This window comes from Tupaia chinensis, unplaced genomic scaffold (genome assembly GCF_000334495.1).
Source record: "Tupaia chinensis unplaced genomic scaffold, TupChi_1.0 Scaffold000257_1, whole genome shotgun sequence".
In the NCBI taxonomy this organism is placed as follows: domain Eukaryota; kingdom Metazoa; phylum Chordata; class Mammalia; order Scandentia; family Tupaiidae; genus Tupaia; species Tupaia belangeri.
In genome coordinates this window covers 4,236,764-4,259,589 of record NW_006159737.1, presented here as the reverse complement: position 1 = coordinate 4,259,589, position 22,826 = coordinate 4,236,764, and the positions used below count along the sequence as shown (strand labels likewise).

General features: G+C 38.1%; 1 protein-coding gene across 1 annotated transcript in view; it reads left to right on the top strand.

Annotated features, from left to right (window-relative positions):
• The window catches only part of CPED1 (cadherin like and PC-esterase domain containing 1), a 341,161-nt gene extending 318,854 nt beyond the window's left edge, over positions 1 to 22,307 (top strand). Inside the window, exon 23 of the mRNA XM_027772159.1 lies at positions 21,192 to 22,307. Coding sequence (XP_027627960.1) covers positions 21,192 to 21,410 — 219 coding nt within the window. The 3' untranslated portion in view covers positions 21,411 to 22,307. The remainder of the gene's footprint in view (positions 1 to 21,191) is intronic.
• Positions 22,308 to 22,826: the final 519 nt, after the last annotated feature.

The window sequence follows — 22,826 nt, the reverse complement described above, 5'->3', positions numbered from 1 at the left end:
TGTGCCTGCTGATTATGAAAGCAGGTGTTTCTCTTCATGGGTGGAAATGGAATTTTGTTTTCCCAGTGTTTATGGAGGGCAACAAACAGGATCCAGGTAGCTCTTGGCTCAAAACAGATTTGGGATAATGGCTTTAGTTATGTGGCAAACATACTGAGAACAAGTTAAAACTGGGAAATGATGCAACAGTATCAATCAAAACCTGGCTGCAGAATGGGCAAATCCCTGGCTAATTGTTATGTGATTATTACCTAGCCTAATAGGCTGTGTACATCTTATATAATATCTTTGTTTTCTTGCAAATGTAGCTACAACTTTTGACTCAACCAACAAAAATCATCTCAACTCACTGCCCAGTACTAATAGCAGCAGGTTTCCTTTGGTTCTGGCACCAAGATAATAAGAAAATAAGGGAGTTTTAGTTCTTTATTAGAGATTTTTTTCCATTGTTACTTAATCATACATTCTTAATTTTTTTTATTCAATAAACAAGAGATTATCTGGTCTCCAAATAAAGTTTTTATCATTCTCCCTCATAATTCAAAAGCATATTATCTGGGAACCAGCAGTTAGCGTAATAGCTATGTCGCTGGACTCCCACGTAGTCGACCGCGGTTCGTGTCCCGGACCCGGTGGCTTAAAACTCACACCGGGCGCGTGTGCGTGCGTGCCCAAGATCCCGAGAGGAGAATGGAGGAGAAGGGATTGCGGCATGACCATCCCCCCTGGGGGGTGATTTCTCGCTTTCTGTCTCTATGTCTCTCTCTGTCTGGCGAGCGCACGCGCCCTACAGTGAAAATCTCTCCAAAAAAAAAAAAAAAGTTTATTATCTAACACAAAGAAAAAAGGCTCTTTAAATTTATCTGTCTAAAAATGTAAGTAATGACTCTTAGGGAAGGAAAAACAAGTGATCCAAATATAGTTAGGTGGTATAGAAGATTCCAGAATTTTAACTATCACCATGACTTTTTAGTTTTTGTTTTTGTTTGTTTTTTAGTTTTTTTGCTATAGTGTGCATGTGCTTGCCAAAGAGAGACAGAGAGAGGGAAACTAAGAAGTCACCCTTGGGGGGTATGGCCCCACCAAAACCCCTTCTCCATTCTCCTCTCAGGATTTTGGGCACACATGCACACCTAGTGTGATTTTTCAAGCTGCCAGATCTAGGACTCAAACTGCAATGAACAATGTGGGAGTCCAGTGCTTTAACCACTATGCCACCTACTGGCCCCAATTGTGGCTATTTTTAGTAAGTTAGTATGACAATTTAACCCAACAGATGTTTTGAATTACCTCTCTATGTATGCATTGTTCTACTATCTTAAATGAGTTAGAACGTCTTATCGAACTCCCATAGGTATCTCAAAGCAATGCGTCCCAAAGGGAGAATTACTATCCCTTTAAACTTTCTACTACTCCGGTATTTCCAGATTTATTCTATAATGGACTGCAAAGAGTTTATGAAAAATAGAATTAAAATACGAGCTCATTTTAGTGCAAAAAATTTTGAAATCCATAGATAGATTTCTAATACATATTTTCTATGAACCTTTTGAAGACCCTCCTCATATTGTACTCTACCATTTACAAACTAGAACCACCTTGGACTCCTGTTTATTTTTCTCCAACCTCCTAATAGCCTCCAACCAACCAATTACCAAGCCCTGTTTATATACTAAACGTTCTCCCGAGTCTTTCCCTTGAGCTCTGTTCTGATTGCCTTGACCTTGTTTATCCTTTTACTTAATTATCCAACATTTGTTTTGTGAGTCCAGTTCTTGAGTGAAATAGTAGTGATGCAAAAATAAATTAAACAAACTCTTTTCTCTTGAGGCATTGCAGAGGGTCGCATAACAACTCACATTGTAAAAGAGCATGTAAGGCAGCATGTTAGACATATGAATAAAATATTGTGATCATATTAAGAAGACTCACCTAACCCAATCTTTGGATTAAATGTTCCCCTCTCTTTCAAAAACTGTCCTACTTGAAGGATGAAAAATCCACAGTCAAAACAATAGGGCAATAGTGGAAGGAAGATCATTCCAACTACATCGGACAATAAGAATCATAGCTGTACAATAATCTGATATTCTCAGGGAATCACAAACAAGTCTGTATATTGTAGAATATCAATTACAAAAGGAAACTGGAAAAAATCAGGTGAAAGCCAGATCATGGCACGAGCTTCTACTTTATCTTGTAGATGCTAGAGACCCATTGAAAGGTTTTTATTTATTTTTATTAATATTTATTTATTTTTATTTATTACTTTTAAATTTTTCTGTAGGGCACATGAGCTCACCAGAGAAAGACAGAGACAGACAGAGAGAGAGAGAAAGAGAGAGAGAGACAGTGAGAAACCAAGCCTCCAGGTCTGAAACTTAAACCACAATCAGTCATGTGGGAGTCCAATGCCCAACCACAGTGGTACCAGCCAGCCCTCACTGAAAGGTTTTAAAGACAGTAGTATTGCAATAATGCTTTGTTTTAAATAAAGACTAACAGTGAGATGAGGTGATCTGAAGAAGACTAAGTCAAGAAGAGAAGTTAGAAGATTTTTTTTTTCAGAAGTCGAGTGAGAAATGGTAATGGCCCACTCAAACCAGACAGAGATGGGAAACAAGAGAGAAGGAAAGGGCCTGCAGGTGGCATAATGGCTAAGGCTGTGGACTCCCATGTGGCTGACTCTGGTTCAAGCTCCAAACCCGATGACTTGAAAAATCACACTGGGCACATGTGCATGCATGCCCAAAATCCCAAGGGGAGAATGGAGAAGGGACTACAGCATGGTCACTCTCACTCTTTTGCTCTCTGTATCTCTCTGGCAAGTGCACACAGCCTTTAGCAAAAACCCTGTGGAAAAGAGAGAAAGAGAGAAAAATATAAGCCCTATTTAAAATATAATCTCTATAGATCTTATCTGTGGCATGAGTGAGTAGGAAGAATCAAAGATGATTCATAACTTTGGTGACTGAATAGAGAGCCAAAATGGCAATTGAGACAGAGAGTAACAAAAGGTACCAGCTTAGGGAAAGCAATGAACATGTTTTGCTGGAGATGCCTGTAGGACATCCAGATGGAGATCTCCAACAGGTAATTGGATATGCAAACAGGAAGCTAGAAAGACAGGTTGAGACTGGAGATAAGAGTCATAGAAGAGTTGAGGAAGAAACTTCTGGAAACATCAATATCTTCAAATATTTTGAGAAATAGGAGCATTTGAATTTAGAGCATGAACTAGTAAAGGAAAAGCTCCAATAGAGAGTGGTACTATGGAAAGATGGAGTAAAAACTTGTAAGAAGAGATCAAGACAGGACTAAAATTGTGAACTTTAATATATAAATCTATTAAGATAAGAATTTCAAAAAATTTACTGGTTTTGTCATTGAGAACCTCCTTCTTAACTCTCTTAAAAGTAAGTTCAGACCACCTCAGAATGTGATCACCCCAAATTGTCTTTCTACTGCATTCCTTCAGTTTCATCTTTTCACATCATGTTCCCTTACTGGAACTTAAAATCCCAAGCTGACCTTGACTGAGGCTATGTGGAGTTGCTCAGAAGTTGGTCTAGTAAAGGGCACTATTTGAATTGCATTAAGATTTACTTAATTAAACTCCACTAAATTAAAAATTACAAAAAAAATTTTTTGACTAATTTCAATAAAATATTAAAGACCAGAATTAGACTATATATAATAGGTTGTATAGGTATAGGAAATGGGAAAGGGGAACTGGTAAAACTTCTCAATGAGTAAAAATAGAAAAGTAGAAATGTTTGATTTAGAAGAGAAAAGACTTTGGCATATTTATGAACAAAGGGGAAAGAATCAATAGCCAGGAGTATGCTAAAATTACAAGAAAGAATAGGACTGTTGGAGCAAGGCATCCTATAACGGAAAAGGATTATCAAAGATGCTTGTAGTTTGTAGGCTGCTGGTGAAAGAACAAGATGATCTTCTTTCCTATCATTTGTTTGCCCTAGTCCATCACAATATTCTCCTCTCTGAGCCTCCAGTTTCCACTGCTTGAATCCATCCTTCTTGCCCCAACCAGAAGAATGTTTCAGTATTTCAAATCCAATGTTGTTACTTAAAATCTTTCCACAGGTCTGTAGCTCTGTACTGAAGAGGACTCATGGAAGCTTTTACTGTCCACCATTCCTCCACTCCCTTTTAGGATTGTGGTTCCAAACAGTGCTTTCTGAATAAAATAATTAGTGCCTGTTCCATCACCTGCAAGTGATTTCCAACCTCTTCTACTAGATGATGAGATTAGAAATTAGTGCCCAGTGAGAATGAATTCATTGGCCATGAGGAAGCCCAGCCTTTTCTGAGATGATGTGGTATGAATTCTTCTTCAATGGAAGCACCCTATATTGAATGATGGTAATGCCGGTTAAGTCAGGATCTCTTTCTTAGGAAGGGTCACTAAATGGAGGATGAACAAAGACAACATCAGTCACTTTATGTTGAACTAATACTATAATTTCCATGAGGCACCTGTACATCTCAGCCTTTGCAATACTTGAATCTAGAACATCACTATGCCTAAGAAGGAGATGCTGACCATTTAGTACTTCACAATCATCTCCCTAAACCCCCAGATCTAGGAATTTATAATCTGTCTTAGGAGCCAAGCTAAAACAGACTGAATTGCTTTGATTAGCATTTGCTACATTATGTTTTACTACTCTAGCCTGGTGAAAACATATTCTATGGTTAGGAAAATTCTGTATATATCTTTACCTTATGGAGTCTCAAATAATGTTAGTATATTAAAGGACCTCAATACTCCTACAGTAAAGAAACTGTTTAGCTTGGGTTGACCCAGTTTTTCTCCACCTTTCTTGACCACAGGACTGCTTTTCTTTTTTTAATCATAACTATTAACACCTCACTAAACACACTTTCAGAGAACTGGCATAAAGGATAAGGTCTAAAATCTTGCATGGATTTTACAGGCTAACTGTGGAAGATTGACCACAAGCATTTGCCTTCTCTTCCATTTGAAATCCCAAGAAAAAGATTTTTAAAACTGAAAATTATTCACCCCCTCAAAAAAAAAATACAGACTGAAAAATGACTAATAGACAAGAAATCTGAATTCATTTTATGAAGTTTGAGTAGGCCAAAGTTACAACCTATAGTGCCTAGAGAGGAGAACTCCCAACAGGATGTGGGGCATGCTTGCCTCATGTGCCCTCTTTATGGTTCATAGCCAGAGAGAACCGATGCACAGGGCAGAGAGCAATTGGTTAAAAGCCTATGCACAAGATTGGTAGACCTCCCACAGTCCCTTACTTTTGTCCACTCAGTCAAGAACCTACATCAGCACATGAGCTATCTTTTGACATTTAACTGTAGGCGCTGGCCTCCAAAACACATGTGTAGCAAAGGACAAGTTAATCTAGAGGCTGAAAACAGGAAGATGAGGTGAAGTTGGCACCTGGAAGCAAAGGCCTAAATTTCTCTCCAGATCTCCCAGAATGCAGCAGTCAGGCATATGCCACCTCAGACAGGAGACTGGAGAGCACTGCTGACAAGAAACTCAACAGTCTGATAAAGGTCTCCCTTGGGATCAATGGATAGCTAATGCACTGGACTCTCCACATGGCTGACCACGATTTGAGTCCCAGACCTGATGGCTTGAAACTCCCGACAAGGGTGTGTGTGTGTGTGTGTGTGCCCAAACTCCAGAGAGAAGAATGGAGGAGAAGGGATTGCAGCATGGCCATCTCCCCTGGGGAGGGGGCAGATTTCTCACTCTCTCTCTCCTTCTCTCTCTCTCTCTTTCTGTCTCTCTTGTGTGTGCACACACCCTATAGCAAAATTCTCTCTCTAAAAAAAAAATTTTAAAGAAATAAAAAAGAAGAAGAAAAGGAAGAAAAAAGCCACCAGCATAGAGCTGAGCAGATCCCTCCAGTGAGGTCCACAAATGAAAATATGAGTCCCTATAAATTGTTTCTAAGTAATACTTGATGACTTACTCTAAAATTTCAAGTTCAAGAGATATAAATGGAAACAAGTAAGTGCAAGTTAAAGTCAAATAGATCCCAAGACCCAAGAGATAGGAAATAGAACGAGGAAGGAACTTTGCTTTTAATTAGAGGGTCACAAATATTTTCAAAAATAACAGTAACATAAATATTCAGTCACTTGGGAAACTGAGTCTAAGGCAAGGGAGTTGGTCTCTGGGAAATTGCTTGGAAGTGCAAGATAGAACCAATCTCACTCTTTTGCTCTCTGTATCTCTCTGGCAAGTGCACACAGCCTTTAGCAAAAACCCTGTGGAAAAGAGAGAAAGAGAGAAAAATATAAGCCCTATTTAAAATATAATCTCTATAGATCTTATCTGTGGCATGAGTGAGTAGGAAGAATCAAAGATGATTCATAACTTTGGTGACTGAATAGAGAGCCAAAATGGCAATTGAGACAGAGAGTAACAAAAGGTACCAGCTTAGGGAAAGCAATGAACATGTTTTGCTGGAGATGCCTGTAGGACATCCAGATGGAGATCTCCAACAGGTAATTGGATATGCAAACAGGAAGCTAGAAAGACAGGTTGAGACTGGAGATAAGAGTCATAGAAGAGTTGAGGAAGAAACTTCTGGAAACATCAATATCTTCAAATATTTTGAGAAATAGGAGCATTTGAATTTAGAGCATGAACTAGTAAAGGAAAAGCTCCAATAGAGAGTGGTACTATGGAAAGATGGAGTAAAAACTTGTAAGAAGAGATCAAGACAGGACTAAAATTGTGAACTTTAATATATAAATCTATTAAGATAAGAATTTCAAAAAATTTACTGGTTTTGTCATTGAGAACCTCCTTCTTAACTCTCTTAAAAGTAAGTTCAGACCACCTCAGAATGTGATCACCCCAAATTGTCTTTCTACTGCATTCCTTCAGTTTCATCTTTTCACATCATGTTCCCTTACTGGAACTTAAAATCCCAAGCTGACCTTGACTGAGGCTATGTGGAGTTGCTCAGAAGTTGGTCTAGTAAAGGGCACTATTTGAATTGCATTAAGATTTACTTAATTAAACTCCACTAAATTAAAAATTACAAAAAAAATTTTTTGACTAATTTCAATAAAATATTAAAGACCAGAATTAGACTATATATAATAGGTTGTATAGGTATAGGAAATGGGAAAGGGGAACTGGTAAAACTTCTCAATGAGTAAAAATAGAAAAGTAGAAATGTTTGATTTAGAAGAGAAAAGACTTTGGCATATTTATGAACAAAGGGGAAAGAATCAATAGCCAGGAGTATGCTAAAATTACAAGAAAGAATAGGACTGTTGGAGCAAGGCATCCTATAACGGAAAAGGATTATCAAAGATGCTTGTAGTTTGTAGGCTGCTGGTGAAAGAACAAGATGATCTTCTTTCCTATCATTTGTTTGCCCTAGTCCATCACAATATTCTCCTCTCTGAGCCTCCAGTTTCCACTGCTTGAATCCATCCTTCTTGCCCCAACCAGAAGAATGTTTCAGTATTTCAAATCCAATGTTGTTACTTAAAATCTTTCCACAGGTCTGTAGCTCTGTACTGAAGAGGACTCATGGAAGCTTTTACTGTCCACCATTCCTCCACTCCCTTTTAGGATTGTGGTTCCAAACAGTGCTTTCTGAATAAAATAATTAGTGCCTGTTCCATCACCTGCAAGTGATTTCCAACCTCTTCTACTAGATGATGAGATTAGAAATTAGTGCCCAGTGAGAATGAATTCATTGGCCATGAGGAAGCCCAGCCTTTTCTGAGATGATGTGGTATGAATTCTTCTTCAATGGAAGCACCCTATATTGAATGATGGTAATGCCGGTTAAGTCAGGATCTCTTTCTTAGGAAGGGTCACTAAATGGAGGATGAACAAAGACAACATCAGTCACTTTATGTTGAACTAATACTATAATTTCCATGAGGCACCTGTACATCTCAGCCTTTGCAATACTTGAATCTAGAACATCACTATGCCTAAGAAGGAGATGCTGACCATTTAGTACTTCACAATCATCTCCCTAAACCCCCAGATCTAGGAATTTATAATCTGTCTTAGGAGCCAAGCTAAAACAGACTGAATTGCTTTGATTAGCATTTGCTACATTATGTTTTACTACTCTAGCCTGGTGAAAACATATTCTATGGTTAGGAAAATTCTGTATATATCTTTACCTTATGGAGTCTCAAATAATGTTAGTATATTAAAGGACCTCAATACTCCTACAGTAAAGAAACTGTTTAGCTTGGGTTGACCCAGTTTTTCTCCACCTTTCTTGACCACAGGACTGCTTTTCTTTTTTTAATCATAACTATTAACACCTCACTAAACACACTTTCAGAGAACTGGCATAAAGGATAAGGTCTAAAATCTTGCATGGATTTTACAGGCTAACTGTGGAAGATTGACCACAAGCATTTGCCTTCTCTTCCATTTGAAATCCCAAGAAAAAGATTTTTAAAACTGAAAATTATTCACCCCCTCAAAAAAAAAATACAGACTGAAAAATGACTAATAGACAAGAAATCTGAATTCATTTTATGAAGTTTGAGTAGGCCAAAGTTACAACCTATAGTGCCTAGAGAGGAGAACTCCCAACAGGATGTGGGGCATGCTTGCCTCATGTGCCCTCTTTATGGTTCATAGCCAGAGAGAACCGATGCACAGGGCAGAGAGCAATTGGTTAAAAGCCTATGCACAAGATTGGTAGACCTCCCACAGTCCCTTACTTTTGTCCACTCAGTCAAGAACCTACATCAGCACATGAGCTATCTTTTGACATTTAACTGTAGGCGCTGGCCTCCAAAACACATGTGTAGCAAAGGACAAGTTAATCTAGAGGCTGAAAACAGGAAGATGAGGTGAAGTTGGCACCTGGAAGCAAAGGCCTAAATTTCTCTCCAGATCTCCCAGAATGCAGCAGTCAGGCATATGCCACCTCAGACAGGAGACTGGAGAGCACTGCTGACAAGAAACTCAACAGTCTGATAAAGGTCTCCCTTGGGATCAATGGATAGCTAATGCACTGGACTCTCCACATGGCTGACCACGATTTGAGTCCCAGACCTGATGGCTTGAAACTCCCGACAAGGGTGTGTGTGTGTGTGTGTGTGTGTGTGTGTGTGTGTGTGTGCCCAAACTCCAGAGAGAAGAATGGAGGAGAAGGGATTGCAGCATGGCCATCTCCCCTGGGGAGGGGGCAGATTTCTCACTCTCTCTCTCCTTCTCTCTCTCTCTCTTTCTGTCTCTCTTGTGTGTGCACACACCCTATAGCAAAATTCTCTCTCTAAAAAAAAAATTTTAAAGAAATAAAAAAGAAGAAGAAAAGGAAGAAAAAAGCCACCAGCATAGAGCTGAGCAGATCCCTCCAGTGAGGTCCACAAATGAAAATATGAGTCCCTATAAATTGTTTCTAAGTAATACTTGATGACTTACTCTAAAATTTCAAGTTCAAGAGATATAAATGGAAACAAGTAAGTGCAAGTTAAAGTCAAATAGATCCCAAGACCCAAGAGATAGGAAATAGAACGAGGAAGGAACTTTGCTTTTAATTAGAGGGTCACAAATATTTTCAAAAATAACAGTAACATAAATATTCAGTCACTTGGGAAACTGAGTCTAAGGCAAGGGAGTTGGTCTCTGGGAAATTGCTTGGAAGTGCAAGATAGAACCAATAGTTTAATATTAAATTAGTAAATTACTAGTCTATACCTTCTCATAGTCCTTCCACTTCAGAGCAGAATTCGTTCCCAGGGCCAAGACTAAACTCTGTTTAGGGTCAGGAATTTCAGAGACTGAGTTGAAAGTGTATGAAGAGTTAGGATCTAGAGGAAGGGTAGGAGACAGACAAAATGCTGATCGCAAATCTGGAAACGTCAAAACTAAACTCATTCCTAAAGAAAATTTTAATCTCACCCCTAATCCCCAGCATCTTTGACCCATTCAGAAGTTGGACTCCCTTCAATCAAAACACAACTTATTTCATGTGGCCATAATTAAATATGGGGGGGAGGGCTGAAGGGGGCAAAATGAAATAATTCCCTATTATTGGTCAAAATTTTGTGATGTCCTGAAGTGGAATTATGAATTGTAAGAACTGGCTTCCAGCTATTCTTTCTTGCTTTATTTTTATTCCATTTCTGTGAATTCTGAGACTACTTTTTCAGCTGGTCATAATTTTGTGACTGAGTCTTGGATTCAGTACCGTCTGCAGAACAACTAAATTAAACAAAAAATGTTTCGTATAAAATTATAGTTAAGAAGAATATGTTCTAAGGTTGTATAGCACAATAGGGTGATTATAGTTAACAATTTATGTACATTTCAAGAGGCTAGGAGAGAGGTACCCAAACTAATAGTAAATGTGAAGTGATTTCCCTGATTTGATTTTTACACATTATGTTCATGTACTAAAAAAAAAAAGAAAACCAATGTACCCATAAATATGTACAATAATTACATTAACTACATTTTTTAACTTAAAAAATATTTCAATAACATATATATATATTATATATATATATATATGTATATGTATATACACATATATATATAAATAGAGAGAGAGATCAGCAGTTAGCGTAATGGCTATGTCGCTGGATTCCCAGGGAGTCAACCGCGGGTCACGTCCCGGCACTGGTGGCTTACACCTATGGCCGTTTTTGCCGGGCGTGTGTGTGTGCGTGCCCAAGATCCCGAGAGGAGAACGGAGGAGAAGGGATTGCAGCATGGCCATCCCCCCCGGGGGGTGACTTCTTGCTTTCTGTCTCTCTGTCTCTGTCTGGCGAGCGCACGTGCCCCATAGCAAAAAAAAAAAAAAAATTAAAAAGACAAAAAATAAAATAAAAAGAGAGAGAGAGAGAGAATCTCTTTATTTTATTTCTTCCATGAGAATAAGGGAGAGAAAGAGAAAAACAGGCCTCCTCAGCAAGGTCTCCTCATGTGTACATACTGCCTCCCACCCCCAACCTTCCAGTTAGCCATGAGCATGGGTGTTGGTATATGCCTGTGCCCAGAACCTGGGACTGGAACCACAGACTTCCATGTGTCTCCAGCATGGCAGAGCAGTGCTCTACCATGTACACCACCATCCACGGGCCTACATTTCTCTTAAAAAACTACATTACAAAGGGACCAGCAGATGGTGTAGCAGTTACATCACTGGACTCCCCCATAGTTGACCATGGTTTGAGTCCTGGACCTGGCAGTTTAAAATATGCCAGGCATGTATGTGTGTGTGCCCCAAATCCCAAGGAGAATAGATTAGAAAGGATTGCAACATGGCCTTCCCTGGGGGAGTGGGGGTGTGTGGTGATTTCTTGCTCTCTGTCTCTGTGTCTCTGTGTCATGCCCTATAGCAAAAATCTCTCTTAAAAAAAAAGAAAAGACTACATTAGCACATTTTTCCTGGCCAATCTCATATTTGCCAACCTTAGAAAGTGATTACTTTCATTCTACTTGAGACTCCCACTCATGATCACAGAATACATTTGTATTCAGAACATCCCTCTAAGCCAGTCTAGGGAGATTTTGGAACACTTGCATCATAAAAATTGTGTTCTATTTTATTCTGTGGGTCTGGAACCACATCACAAGATCTTTGGGGGTTATTCTAGTCAAGATCAGTTTTAGGAAAGGTATTTGCTTGTCATCTGCCTGAAGCTTTTCCAGTTGACCAAGCCTTTCCTTTTTGCATTGGCTTTCTGAAAAGTCAGAGTTATTTTAGATGCAGTAGTTAATGGACATTGTACTAACTCCTTCTGATAAATATTTATTTGAAATTAATTTTGGGTGTTAAAGTTACATGCATTTAATAGCAAAAGTTGTGACATATGTTTTGTTGTCTGAGATAATATTTATAGCACTTCATTTCTACTCTAAAGATAGGCCTTCCTAAATTTCTATAGTTAATATTTCTTAAAGAATTATTCATTTAATTTTTCACTTGTTTGAGAAGTCTTAAGACAGCCATTAGCAGACCAGCAGTTAGTGTAATGGCTATGTCGCTGGACTCCCATGTGGTCGACCGCGGTCCGCATCCTGGACCCGGTGGCTTAAAACTCATGACGGGTGCATATGCATGCATGCCCAAGATCCAGAGAGGAGAATGGAGTAGAAGGGACTGTGGCGTGGCTACCCCCTCTGGGGGGTGATTTCTCGCTTTCTGTCTCTATGACTCTCTCTCTCTCTCTCTCTCTCTCTCCTTCTGCCTGGAGAGCACACGCGCCCTATGGCAAAAAACTCTCAAAAATAAAAAAGAACAGCCATTAGCTAAAACCAATCAAGTTGAATTGTAGCCTTTTCATGCTCTCTAAAATATTTGTGTGCTTAAGCTTCTAATTGTTTGGAGATGTGGAAAGATTCACTGTCATAAAGTGAGAGATCTCTTAGCATACAAGAACTATGAAATTGTAAAATTTACTGCTATAAATCAGTACAGAATACCAATTCTTGTTTCACTGAGTCACAGAAAAATGTGATTGTCAACAAACCCCATAATATTTATAGCACTTCATTTCTACTCTAAAGATAGGCCTTCCTAAATTTCTATAGTTAATATTTTTTAAAGAATTATTCATTTGATTTTATTCATCATTATTATTATTTCTTAAATTTGCTACAGGGTATGCATGCTCACCAGAGGGAGACAGAAAGAAAGACAGAAAAAGAGAGAGCTGCCAGGAAAGCAGCCAGGACTGGCACTCGAACCACTGTCGACCATGTGAGAGTCCAGCACCTTAACCACCACACCACCTGCTGGTTAATATCTTTAAAATACACACATTTTGCTATATGTCTATAGGGTATGTGCATTCACCAGAGACAGACAGAAAGTGAGAGGAAGTGAGAAAGCACACCCAGAGGGCATGGCCATGCTTTAGGCCCTTCTCCTCCATTCACACATGCCTGGCTTGTCTTCCAAGTTCCAAGTCCAAGACTCGAAGTGCATAGTCAGCCATGTGGGATTTAGCAGGCTTAACCACCATGTTATCTGGCTGGCCTGGGAAAAATCATTTTTGTTATAAAATTTGTAATTATAAAACAGTGCTGATCTAACAAAGCATCTCACTTTCTGGAGACTAAGTGCCTTTCACCAGGTCTTTTTCATTTTAAACATATTCTGACATAGCAAATTCACAAAGAGAAATAACTTTAAAAAGTAAGAAGTTATTTTGGACTAAAGTGGTTAAAAATGTCATTTAACACTCATATCTGAAATGTAGACATTTGCCAAATCATACATGGATGTGGAATTAACTAGATGAGGTAGATACCTTCCCCTCTGGATAGCCATGTCTCTTTTCCAGTGGTCAAGTCATCTACTCCCAAAATGAGAGAAGCATTCGGATGTGTCAAACCATTAGAATTTGTCTCTGATTGAGGGAAACATTGCACACAAACAGCTAGAGAGTTTGTCTCTCTTTCAAGGCCTAAATCTTTCACAGATGTTTTCTAATGGTTCATTTTTGTTGTTTATCATTATTATTTTGCAGCCAAAGTAACATAACATTTATATTGCTAACAGCCCTCTTTCAAAGTCACATTGAGTTGACACTTCAGTTGGATTTTAATAACCCCAAAGGGTCCTCTGACTTGAGGGAGGACCCAAATGGGCACATTTCCACACATGAGATCAAAGGAAAGAAGCAATTTGCTTTTTACCGTACAGGTATCAAACATCTTTCACTGGATGACATTTCCAACCCTGAAAAATACAGTTAACTTCCTTTTTCTTTACTTTGAAGTCTAGAAGAACAGGTCAAATAAGGTATGATTTTGAAACTCAGAGATAGCAGTTTGACAGCAATGAACAGATACTGAATTTTACAAGTAAGTACAAAGAAAGAAGAGCCGTGTGAACAGGTTCTCAGACCCACCGTAAATTAATACTAGGTCTTCTTAATGTACTGAGGAACTATTCATTACACAGGAACACCATGATGCCTGTCCATGGAGAGCTGGTCTCAGACAATGCCTTTGAAGTCACTTCATTCTTGTTCTTACTTCAAGTATCTTAGACATGTGTCTTTATATAGTTTCCTTGAGAGTAGGGACCATATCTGAATTACTCCATGTGTTTCCGAATGCAGAGAATGCTGAGGATTGACAGGTGGATATTATGTATACCGAAAAAATAAATTACTAAATTTTAGATACAACATTATGTTGTCTTCTGCTTTTTCATTACAAAAGAATTACATGAATTCTTGGTCATAATAAAAATGTAAAAATAAGTCAATACCATAAAAGAAAAAATTCCTCTCTTCTCATTGGAGACTGTTTTGATAGTTTGGTACATTGCTTCCTTTGACACCTACCATCTTTATTTTAATCCCATGCAATTAAAAACATCAGGCTCTAGAGACCAGGACATGTCATAGTTTACGTCGCTAGATTTCAATGTAGTTGATCATGGTTTAAGTCCCAGACCTGGTGACTTAAAACTCGTGCCAGGCACATGTGCATGTGTGCCCAAGATCCCGAGAGAATGAAGGAGAAGGGATTATGGCATGGCCATATCCCCTGTATTTCTGTCTCTCTCTGTCTCTCCAGCAAGCATATGTACCCTATACCAAAAATATCTCTCTTAAAAAAAAAAAAAGCTATCAACATCTATGGTAACTGGATTTATATGACATTGAGCTTTAATTTAGAACTATCTTATTTTGGAGCCAGTAGGTGGCATAGTGGTTAAGGAGCTGGACCTCCACTTGGCTGACTGCAGTTGAGTTCTGGAGCTGATGTCTTGCTTTCTCACTTTCCCTTTATCTCTCTCCAGTCAAATTACAAAATAATAATAACAAGTAAAATAAGTAAATAAATATTTTAAGAGAAAAAAAAGAACTACCTTATTTTACCATAAACATTTTAGAGAACATTAGTTTAAATTTTGTTTTAATCTGCAGTATAAACAGTTTTGTTCTTTCCATCTCAGTGTTGAAATCTACTTATATTCAGTCTTTAATTCATATTTTGCCATCAAGTTCTAGAAAGCATAGTGTTTAAGGTTTCTGCCTACAAAGAAATTGCTAGTCTTAACACAATAATACAAGGTAAAATATAAAGAGTCTTCAAAAAGTCATAAAAAATATGTACTATGAAAAAAAGTATGCAGGAATTTCAAAATTTTTTGTACCAAAATAAACTCATACTTTAATTTCATTTCTTTATGAACTTTTAAAGTCCTCCCATGTAGTTGCCTGTTTAACAAAAATTTATTGAGCATATAATATATGACCAGCCCTTATGCTAAACTGTATACATTCAGATTTCTGGTCTCTGATGATGGGGAAAAGTAACACACAGAATTTCAACACAGTATGTTGCCTCACCTACTATCATTCAAACCCTAGGTGTGCAAGTATTACAGGTCCTCCCATGGGAGGCTCACAGATGATTGAGACCAGCCAACTCCCAGCACAGGCGGCCACCTCTGGTGTCTTTCTGCCTCTCTAAGACCTCACATATGCAACTTCGCAAGGTACTAGTTTGGTGACCATGTTCCTGCTCTGCCAGATGTGCATCCTCAGGGTTCCAAATCTTCCCAGTTCTCTGTGCAGAGACTTATTCTTTACCTGTGTGTATTGTCAGTTACAGGGTTCCCAAAGCCTATCTCCAATGAGTTATACTATAGCATAGTCATCCTAAGCATAGTATGACTAGGCATTTTTAGTATTTTCTTACAGTTACCAAGGTTACCATGGAACCCAGGAAATCTCACCTTTTCAGAGGAGAGGCATGCCAAGGTGAATGGGGAACTGGCTAGAGGACACAGGTCAAGTCCTTTCCTAGGAGACTTTCCTACCCTCATCACTACATGAGTGTGGCAGGAGTGCCTGCCTGTCAGGGCATTATACAGGCCTGTGCATTACTGAATTCCTCAATCTGAACCTGGGAATCCTCCTGCTAGAAGATATATCCTCTTCCATTCTTTTTCTTGCCCCTTGAAAGACTGAATGACTGCAAGATGAGTGGCTGATTGAATTTGGTTTCTGGAAATATGTTAATGCCTAGGATGATAACAGGATTAGAACTATGTCTGAGAAGTTGGTGGATGGCAATACTGGACAGGTGTTAGAGAAGCTGTCATTGGACAGCATGAGTCTCCTAAGAGCGAGAGAAATGCCGGGGATGGAAAAGTGGTGTTTCTGGCTGGTAAACAGGCTGCCTCCTGGTGTCGTACTAGGTGTTTACTGCACCTGGGACTTAGAGAGCATGACCATAGTAGGACGCCTAGCACCACGTTAGCTGCCCGCTTACCCTCTCCTTTCCCCTTCCTACCCACACACACTGGAGAGGAAGGTGGGGGAAAGAAGCAAAGTTCTTCTGCAGAAGCAAAGTTTTCATTTTGGCAAGAAAGTTAAGGAAACCTTCACCAACAATGATGACTATTGTAGAGACTGTTTACCATGGAAAGGGGGCTCCTGAAGGAACCACTGAGGGGGTAAGAGCGAAGAAAGTTGTCAAGAGTCAGAGCATCAGCAGTTCGTGACAGCAGTCCTCAGGTAGATTGAGAATACAGTTAAATCATGATGAGTCATGATAGCAGACTCAATTCATATTGACGAATGAATATCCGGTATTGTGAGTCCCCCCATTCACTGTTTTTGCCCCTCCCCAAATAATCTTGACTCTTTTTCTACATTTTTTCTTTAAGATATATTTTAGAATCTCTTTGTCACATTTTCCCCAATCCTGCTGTGATTACAATTGGAGTAGCATTTTAACTTTGGGAGATTTGCCATCTTTCCATGAGATCTTTCTCTTTTTTATTGTTTCTTTAGATAAACTTTTGATGTACTCCTTACACACATCCATAAGTTATGTTGAACTTAACCAAATTGTTCTAATATTGTAATGAGAACTTTTTTGTACTGTATTTCTTATTAATTATTAATAGACTATACAAAAACTATACTATTTTTAAATATTAACTTTATAATAACTAATTCTTTTTCAGTAGATTTCTTTGGGTTTCAAGGGTTTACAATCACATAGCTACACATAATTCTTTGGTACTTTTTTGTAATAAAATATTTTAAGATAATAAACCATTTTGTACTCCTGAAATGAAGTCTATATTCTAGAGGTGCATCACATAATATTCTACTTCAAGGGTCTTTCCATTATTTATTTGATTTTTATTTATTCATTTATTTATTTATTTTAATTAGACCAGAGAGAGAGAAAGGGAAAGTGAGAAAGCAAACCATCAGTCCTAAGATTCGAACTATAGTCAGCTATGTGGGAGTCCAGAGCCAGATACCAGACCACCTGCCAGCCCTTTTGAGGTTCGTTTTAAGTGCTCCTAGATTCAATTCACAGTAACATTTCAGAAGGTTTTTTTACATTTATATTTGGACAAATCAAAACTGAAATCATTTTCTCCATATAGATTTGTCAGCTTTCAAGATTCAGTATCAGGGAAGTAGTGACTTAAAAGAATAGGAAACATGTTTTATTATCCCTGAAAAATATTATATTCCTGAGACCAGCAGTTAGCATAATGGCTATGTTGCTGGACTCCCATGTAGTCGACTGTGGTTCGAGTCCCAGACTCGGTGGCTTAAAACTCACGCCAGGCGCGTGTGTGTGCGTGCCCAAGATCCCAAGAGGAGAATGGAGGAGAAGGGATTGTGGCGTGACCATCCCCCCTGGGGGGTGATTTCTCGCTTTCTGTCTCTATGTCTCTCTCTGTCTGTCTGGCGAGTGCACGCACCCTACAGTGAAAATCTCTCAAAAAAAAAAAAATATTGTATTCCTGAAAGAGTTTTAATAGAAGTGAATGTATCTAAAATCACCTATAATCTCACCACAAAAAGGTCACTACTATAAATCTTTACAGAGTTACTGTTCAAATAGCTGTTCTATTACAAAATGGCTCAGGCTGACTTACAAAGAAACCAAGTGAATTGGGTGTTGTCAGGCCAGTCACTGACATTCGTGTGTAGGTGTCAATTTTGAATAGCTTCATGGGAGTACTGGCATTCTGGGAGGCATTTGCCTGGCCCTCCAAAGCTTGGGAAGACTCCATCTACCTTCCTGTCTCCCCTTCTCAAAGATCAACTTAGTGATCTCAATAAATAGAAATAAATCAACCTTCCCATTGAGTCTGGCAAAATATTGGCACTCTCTTGAGTGAAAGCTATATTCTTGAGCAAATACTGGAGAAATATAGATTGGGGAGTCTGTTTATTTTTATTTTGTTTTTGTTTTTGTTTTTTTGTAAATTGCCAAAAAGACATGTGCATTAGCAAGAGGGAGACAGATAAGCAGAGAGAGAGTGGGAGAGGGAAGACGCAGCTCCCAATGGCTCATGGTCACACTATGATCCATTCTTCTCCACTTCTCCATCCTGTCAGGATTTGGGGCACTCACACGCACATGCCAGCATGTTTCTCAAGCCACCAGAGCGGGGAGTCAAACATTCATTTGGCTATGTGGGATCTAGTTCCCCTACCACCAGTCTACTGGGCCAGCCCGATATGTGTTTTTGAATATTTAATTTATGAATCACATAAATGATTATTATAAGCATCTACACTACCATAACTCAGCATTTATAATGCAACATTAAATTCAACCCTGAAGTCACACAAATATTAAAATAATGTTTAAAGAACTGTGACCTTTTGCATTGGGATAAACCTTTTTCTATTTTACATGTCATTAGCATGCAGACCATTAAGCAATTACAAAAGCTTGAACTTAAGATAAAATTATATAAACAAAATTAACCTTATTTTGGCTTCAGAATGCTGGAATAATATTATTTCAAGGTTGAATGTTATATTTATGTTTAAGTGTTTTCTTAAATAAACTTTCTGAAAAATATTCACTAGTCTTGCTGCGAGTATAAACCACTTCCAAAATGGGCAAAGCCTTCAGAAAAACATCAGTGCATCTCTCTTGCCTATCATATCTAGAGTTTTAGTATAACCAAATAGGGATGAAAAGATCTGCACATAATAGAAACTTGCAACCTCGAGACCTGGAATATTGATCAGTGGTTATGTGCAAATTGAGCTCTAAATTCCAATCCATACGGACTCCCAACCTGCTGATTTCACTGGACTCCTTATGCATTGTCTAAGCATCTCCTGATCAGGGAAAGTGTAACGTCCCATAGCTACAAGAAATCAGTTCTTTCCTTTGGGGATAGCAGGGTATAATCAGTTTTAAAACACATGACTGTTAGGTCTTTTCTTCAAAATACAATGACTTTAATATTTTTATGGTTATAAAATACCACATTCATTGTATTAAAAGCAAAAAGTTAAGACCAAAAATAATAATAATGCATTTTAAATCACCTATTATTTCTCCACTAATAGGTCACTAATATAAATCTTTACAAATTTGCTTTTTGAATAATTCTTCTAAAATGGCTCATACAATGTAACTAAATACTGATCTTCCACATAGATATCATGTGACTTTCTTTAAAAATAATTCTGTTTTTTGCAACTGTTTTCATTGCATTCTATTATATGAGATCAGAAAATACGTATACAGCACTTAAAGAATTTTTTTTTGAGAGGTTTTTGTTATAGGGCCCATGCACTCGCCAGACAGACAGAGAGAGACATAGAGACAGAAAGCAAGAAATCACCCCCCAGGGGGGATGGTCACACCGCAATCCCTTCTCCTCCATTCTCCTCTCGGGATCTTGGGCACGCATGCACACGCACCCAGCATGAGTTTTTTAAGCCACCGGGTCCGGGACGCGAACTACGGTCGACTACGTGGGAGCCCAGAGACATAGCTATTATGCTAACTGCTGGTTCCCCTTAAAGAATTTTTTAAAATCTGTATGAGTTACTGTCACTTTCACTAGTCATCAATAATATTTATGTGTCCAAATAGGGACAGAAAAAATGTTTAACCATTGAATTAAAATGATGGAATGCATGATTTGCTGTTTATTTATAAAAACACTCAAAACATCTTTGCCATTATTTCCTCTCATTCTCATCCTCTTTTTTTCCTATTTCCCTATCTGCCCTCCAATTACTCTCTCAGTCTCTTACCTCACCCACTGCATCACTGGTGTTAACAACCTGAATTCTAACAACCTGACAATTAAAGTGGACAGGTATAGGATTCTACCAGGAAAATATTTTGTAAAATGTAAATATAGCCTCTTTGTATGTCTCTCTCTCTCTCTCTCTCTCTCTCACTGTGTGTGTGTGTGTGTGTGTGTGTGTGTGTATGTATAGTGTATATATACATATACACTATACATATATACACATTCATAAAATAGTCATGAATGGAATCCAAAGAAAGGAAAGAAACTAGTCATGTGAGAGGTCTTCAGAAATTTCATAGAAAATGCATATCATAAAAAAATCATACATGGATTTCAAAAAATTTTTGGAATAAAATAAACTCATATGTTAATTCAATTTTCCATCCAATTTTTAAGTACCCTCAAACATTTTGCTTCTGGAGTGGCTGGGAGTAGGGGCAGAGATGGAAAGGAAACTCTTATATGTATACATACACACACATATATATACATACATATATATTATGTTTTTATGCTTCAGAAATACCTTTAAAACACAGCCTATCCAAAGAATAAAACGCTGTATCTTACCTATATGTCTACAGATACACAAAGTTATTAGCTTAGTCGTGTCTAAGCTGCTCCAGATTCCCAAGTGCTCAGAGAAATGAAACCAGTAACTGTAACTGTGTCAAGTTATGGGTCTGCAAAAGAAAAATACGTTTTCTTTTCTCTAAAAATAGTTTAAGGTGCCATTCCTTAGAAAGATGCCATCATGGGCTTAGAGTGTGTTTGAATCACTGACCTGGCAAGGACACCCAGCATCATCTCTATATCAAACGGTGTGTTAGCGTGTCTGGCCACACACACACACACACACACACACACACTCCCACCGTGCAGCAGTGTGGTAGAGGAATCTTCTGAGATGAGTCCTCCTATGCACTGGAGACAGCTGCCTTGAGGTAAGCAAATTGACAGAAGTTCAAGTCACGGCCATGGTCCTTTGTGAAACACAAGTTACCCTGGTTCTTGGCCATGCAGACCCTGTCTGTGCCCTTGGTACAACACAGGTGTACAGAGATGCTGTTCCAATTTGAGAGCTCACATATCGCTCTGTGCAGGGTTCCAATGTCCTTGCTTTGGCCTCACTGTTTTCTTGCTCTTGATTTGCAGGTAGTGAAATCAACATTATCCAAAGATTATCATTTTATTAAAATGAAAAGATCAAAGAACCATACCGTGGGAAAATACTTCAGCAATCAGAACAAACTACAGCAGCGACAAGACTCTGGAACTCACGTCCCGTCACCTTATCATGTCAGAGGTCCAATCAATCAGGTTTGTTCTGAAATCCTTCTCAGCAGGATGTGTGCAGGTGAAAGGACCGAGTAGACTCACCGCAGGAGAACAGAATTTGGAATCAGAAACAAGACAGTGACCTAGACAAGGGTCTAGGAACCAAGCCCTGTGCATCGCAGGTATTCACTGGCCGCACACACTTGCGCACACTGGCATACACGTGCACAGCAGTACACACAGAGCTAAAAGCGTGCTTTTGCGGCCTTACAAAGTCAAGATATGAACTTGAACAGTTCATTTCAGAGTAAAAGGTGAAGCTAGAAAAAGGTTACTTGAAGTACAAACATAAACTAGGACCACCATGAGCCAGGTTTTGCATTATGAAAATGAAGAGAAAAGACACTTGAATTATGTGGAAAGAGGAAAACACTCTTTGTTGTTATTTTATCTTCTCTATAGGTACATTAATATTGAAAGGGGGGAAAATAATTACATTCCACTTGCAAGTAGGGATTGTGCTTGTGTTTATTACCAGGAGAAAATGTCGTGTTTATGATGGCTTAGGCCTTGTGAATCTAATGTTTATGCAAAACAGTTCCTCCTATATTTTTTAACCTTTGTAATGGAAAGAAAAAGAACAGGAATGCTCCAGAAGGGAATTTAAAAAGACTCAAGGAGGAAAATAGGAAGTGAAATATTTTACAGTTAAAACACCACTTTATTTAGCTTTCCATAAACATTCCCTCCTGTCCTGTGAACTCAAGGGAAACTGCAGTGTAAACTGATGAAATACACCATTTTAAAGTGAGGAACAAAATATAATTCCTCATGTATTGTTTTTCTATATTTCATTGATAATATTATTTAAGAACGCTTCTGTTTGTTATTACAACCCTATGTAATCTGAGTACAATTGTACTTCAGGTAAATGTTTTGCAAAGCAGTATGCATTTTCAAATGTGTAGGTATTTTTTTTCCATAACACGTTTGTGTATGTCCACAAATAGCATTATGTTATTAGTATCTATATTTTATTTTTCTGAGCAACTGTATCTAATCTAAATTTAGAATAGGTATAAAATTATTTTTCAATTAAAATCATGGCATATATAAAAGGCACATTTAATTCTAGTATTGGAAACTTTCTCTTCTTGTTTTCAGGTTCACAATGGTAAATTTCTTTACTATACAAATGCTTTATTGTGAGATCACATCTTAAGGTTCTAATGGCTTTTAAAGGATTATTTTTCCTTGGGGGCAGGGGAGGTGGCAGCTGAGAGGGTTTATTGAATGCATGGCTAAAATTACCAAATATACAAATACCTCAGTTTTATTACCATACCCAATGAAACTATTTTAATTGATCAGTTCCTTAGTATGAATATCCTCCTTTAAATATTCTATTTTTATATATATTTTTTATATGAATTTAAACATGAACTTATATTTAACTGTCTTAAATTATATTTAAAGGCAAATATTACTTGATATAATCCATACATACCTGCA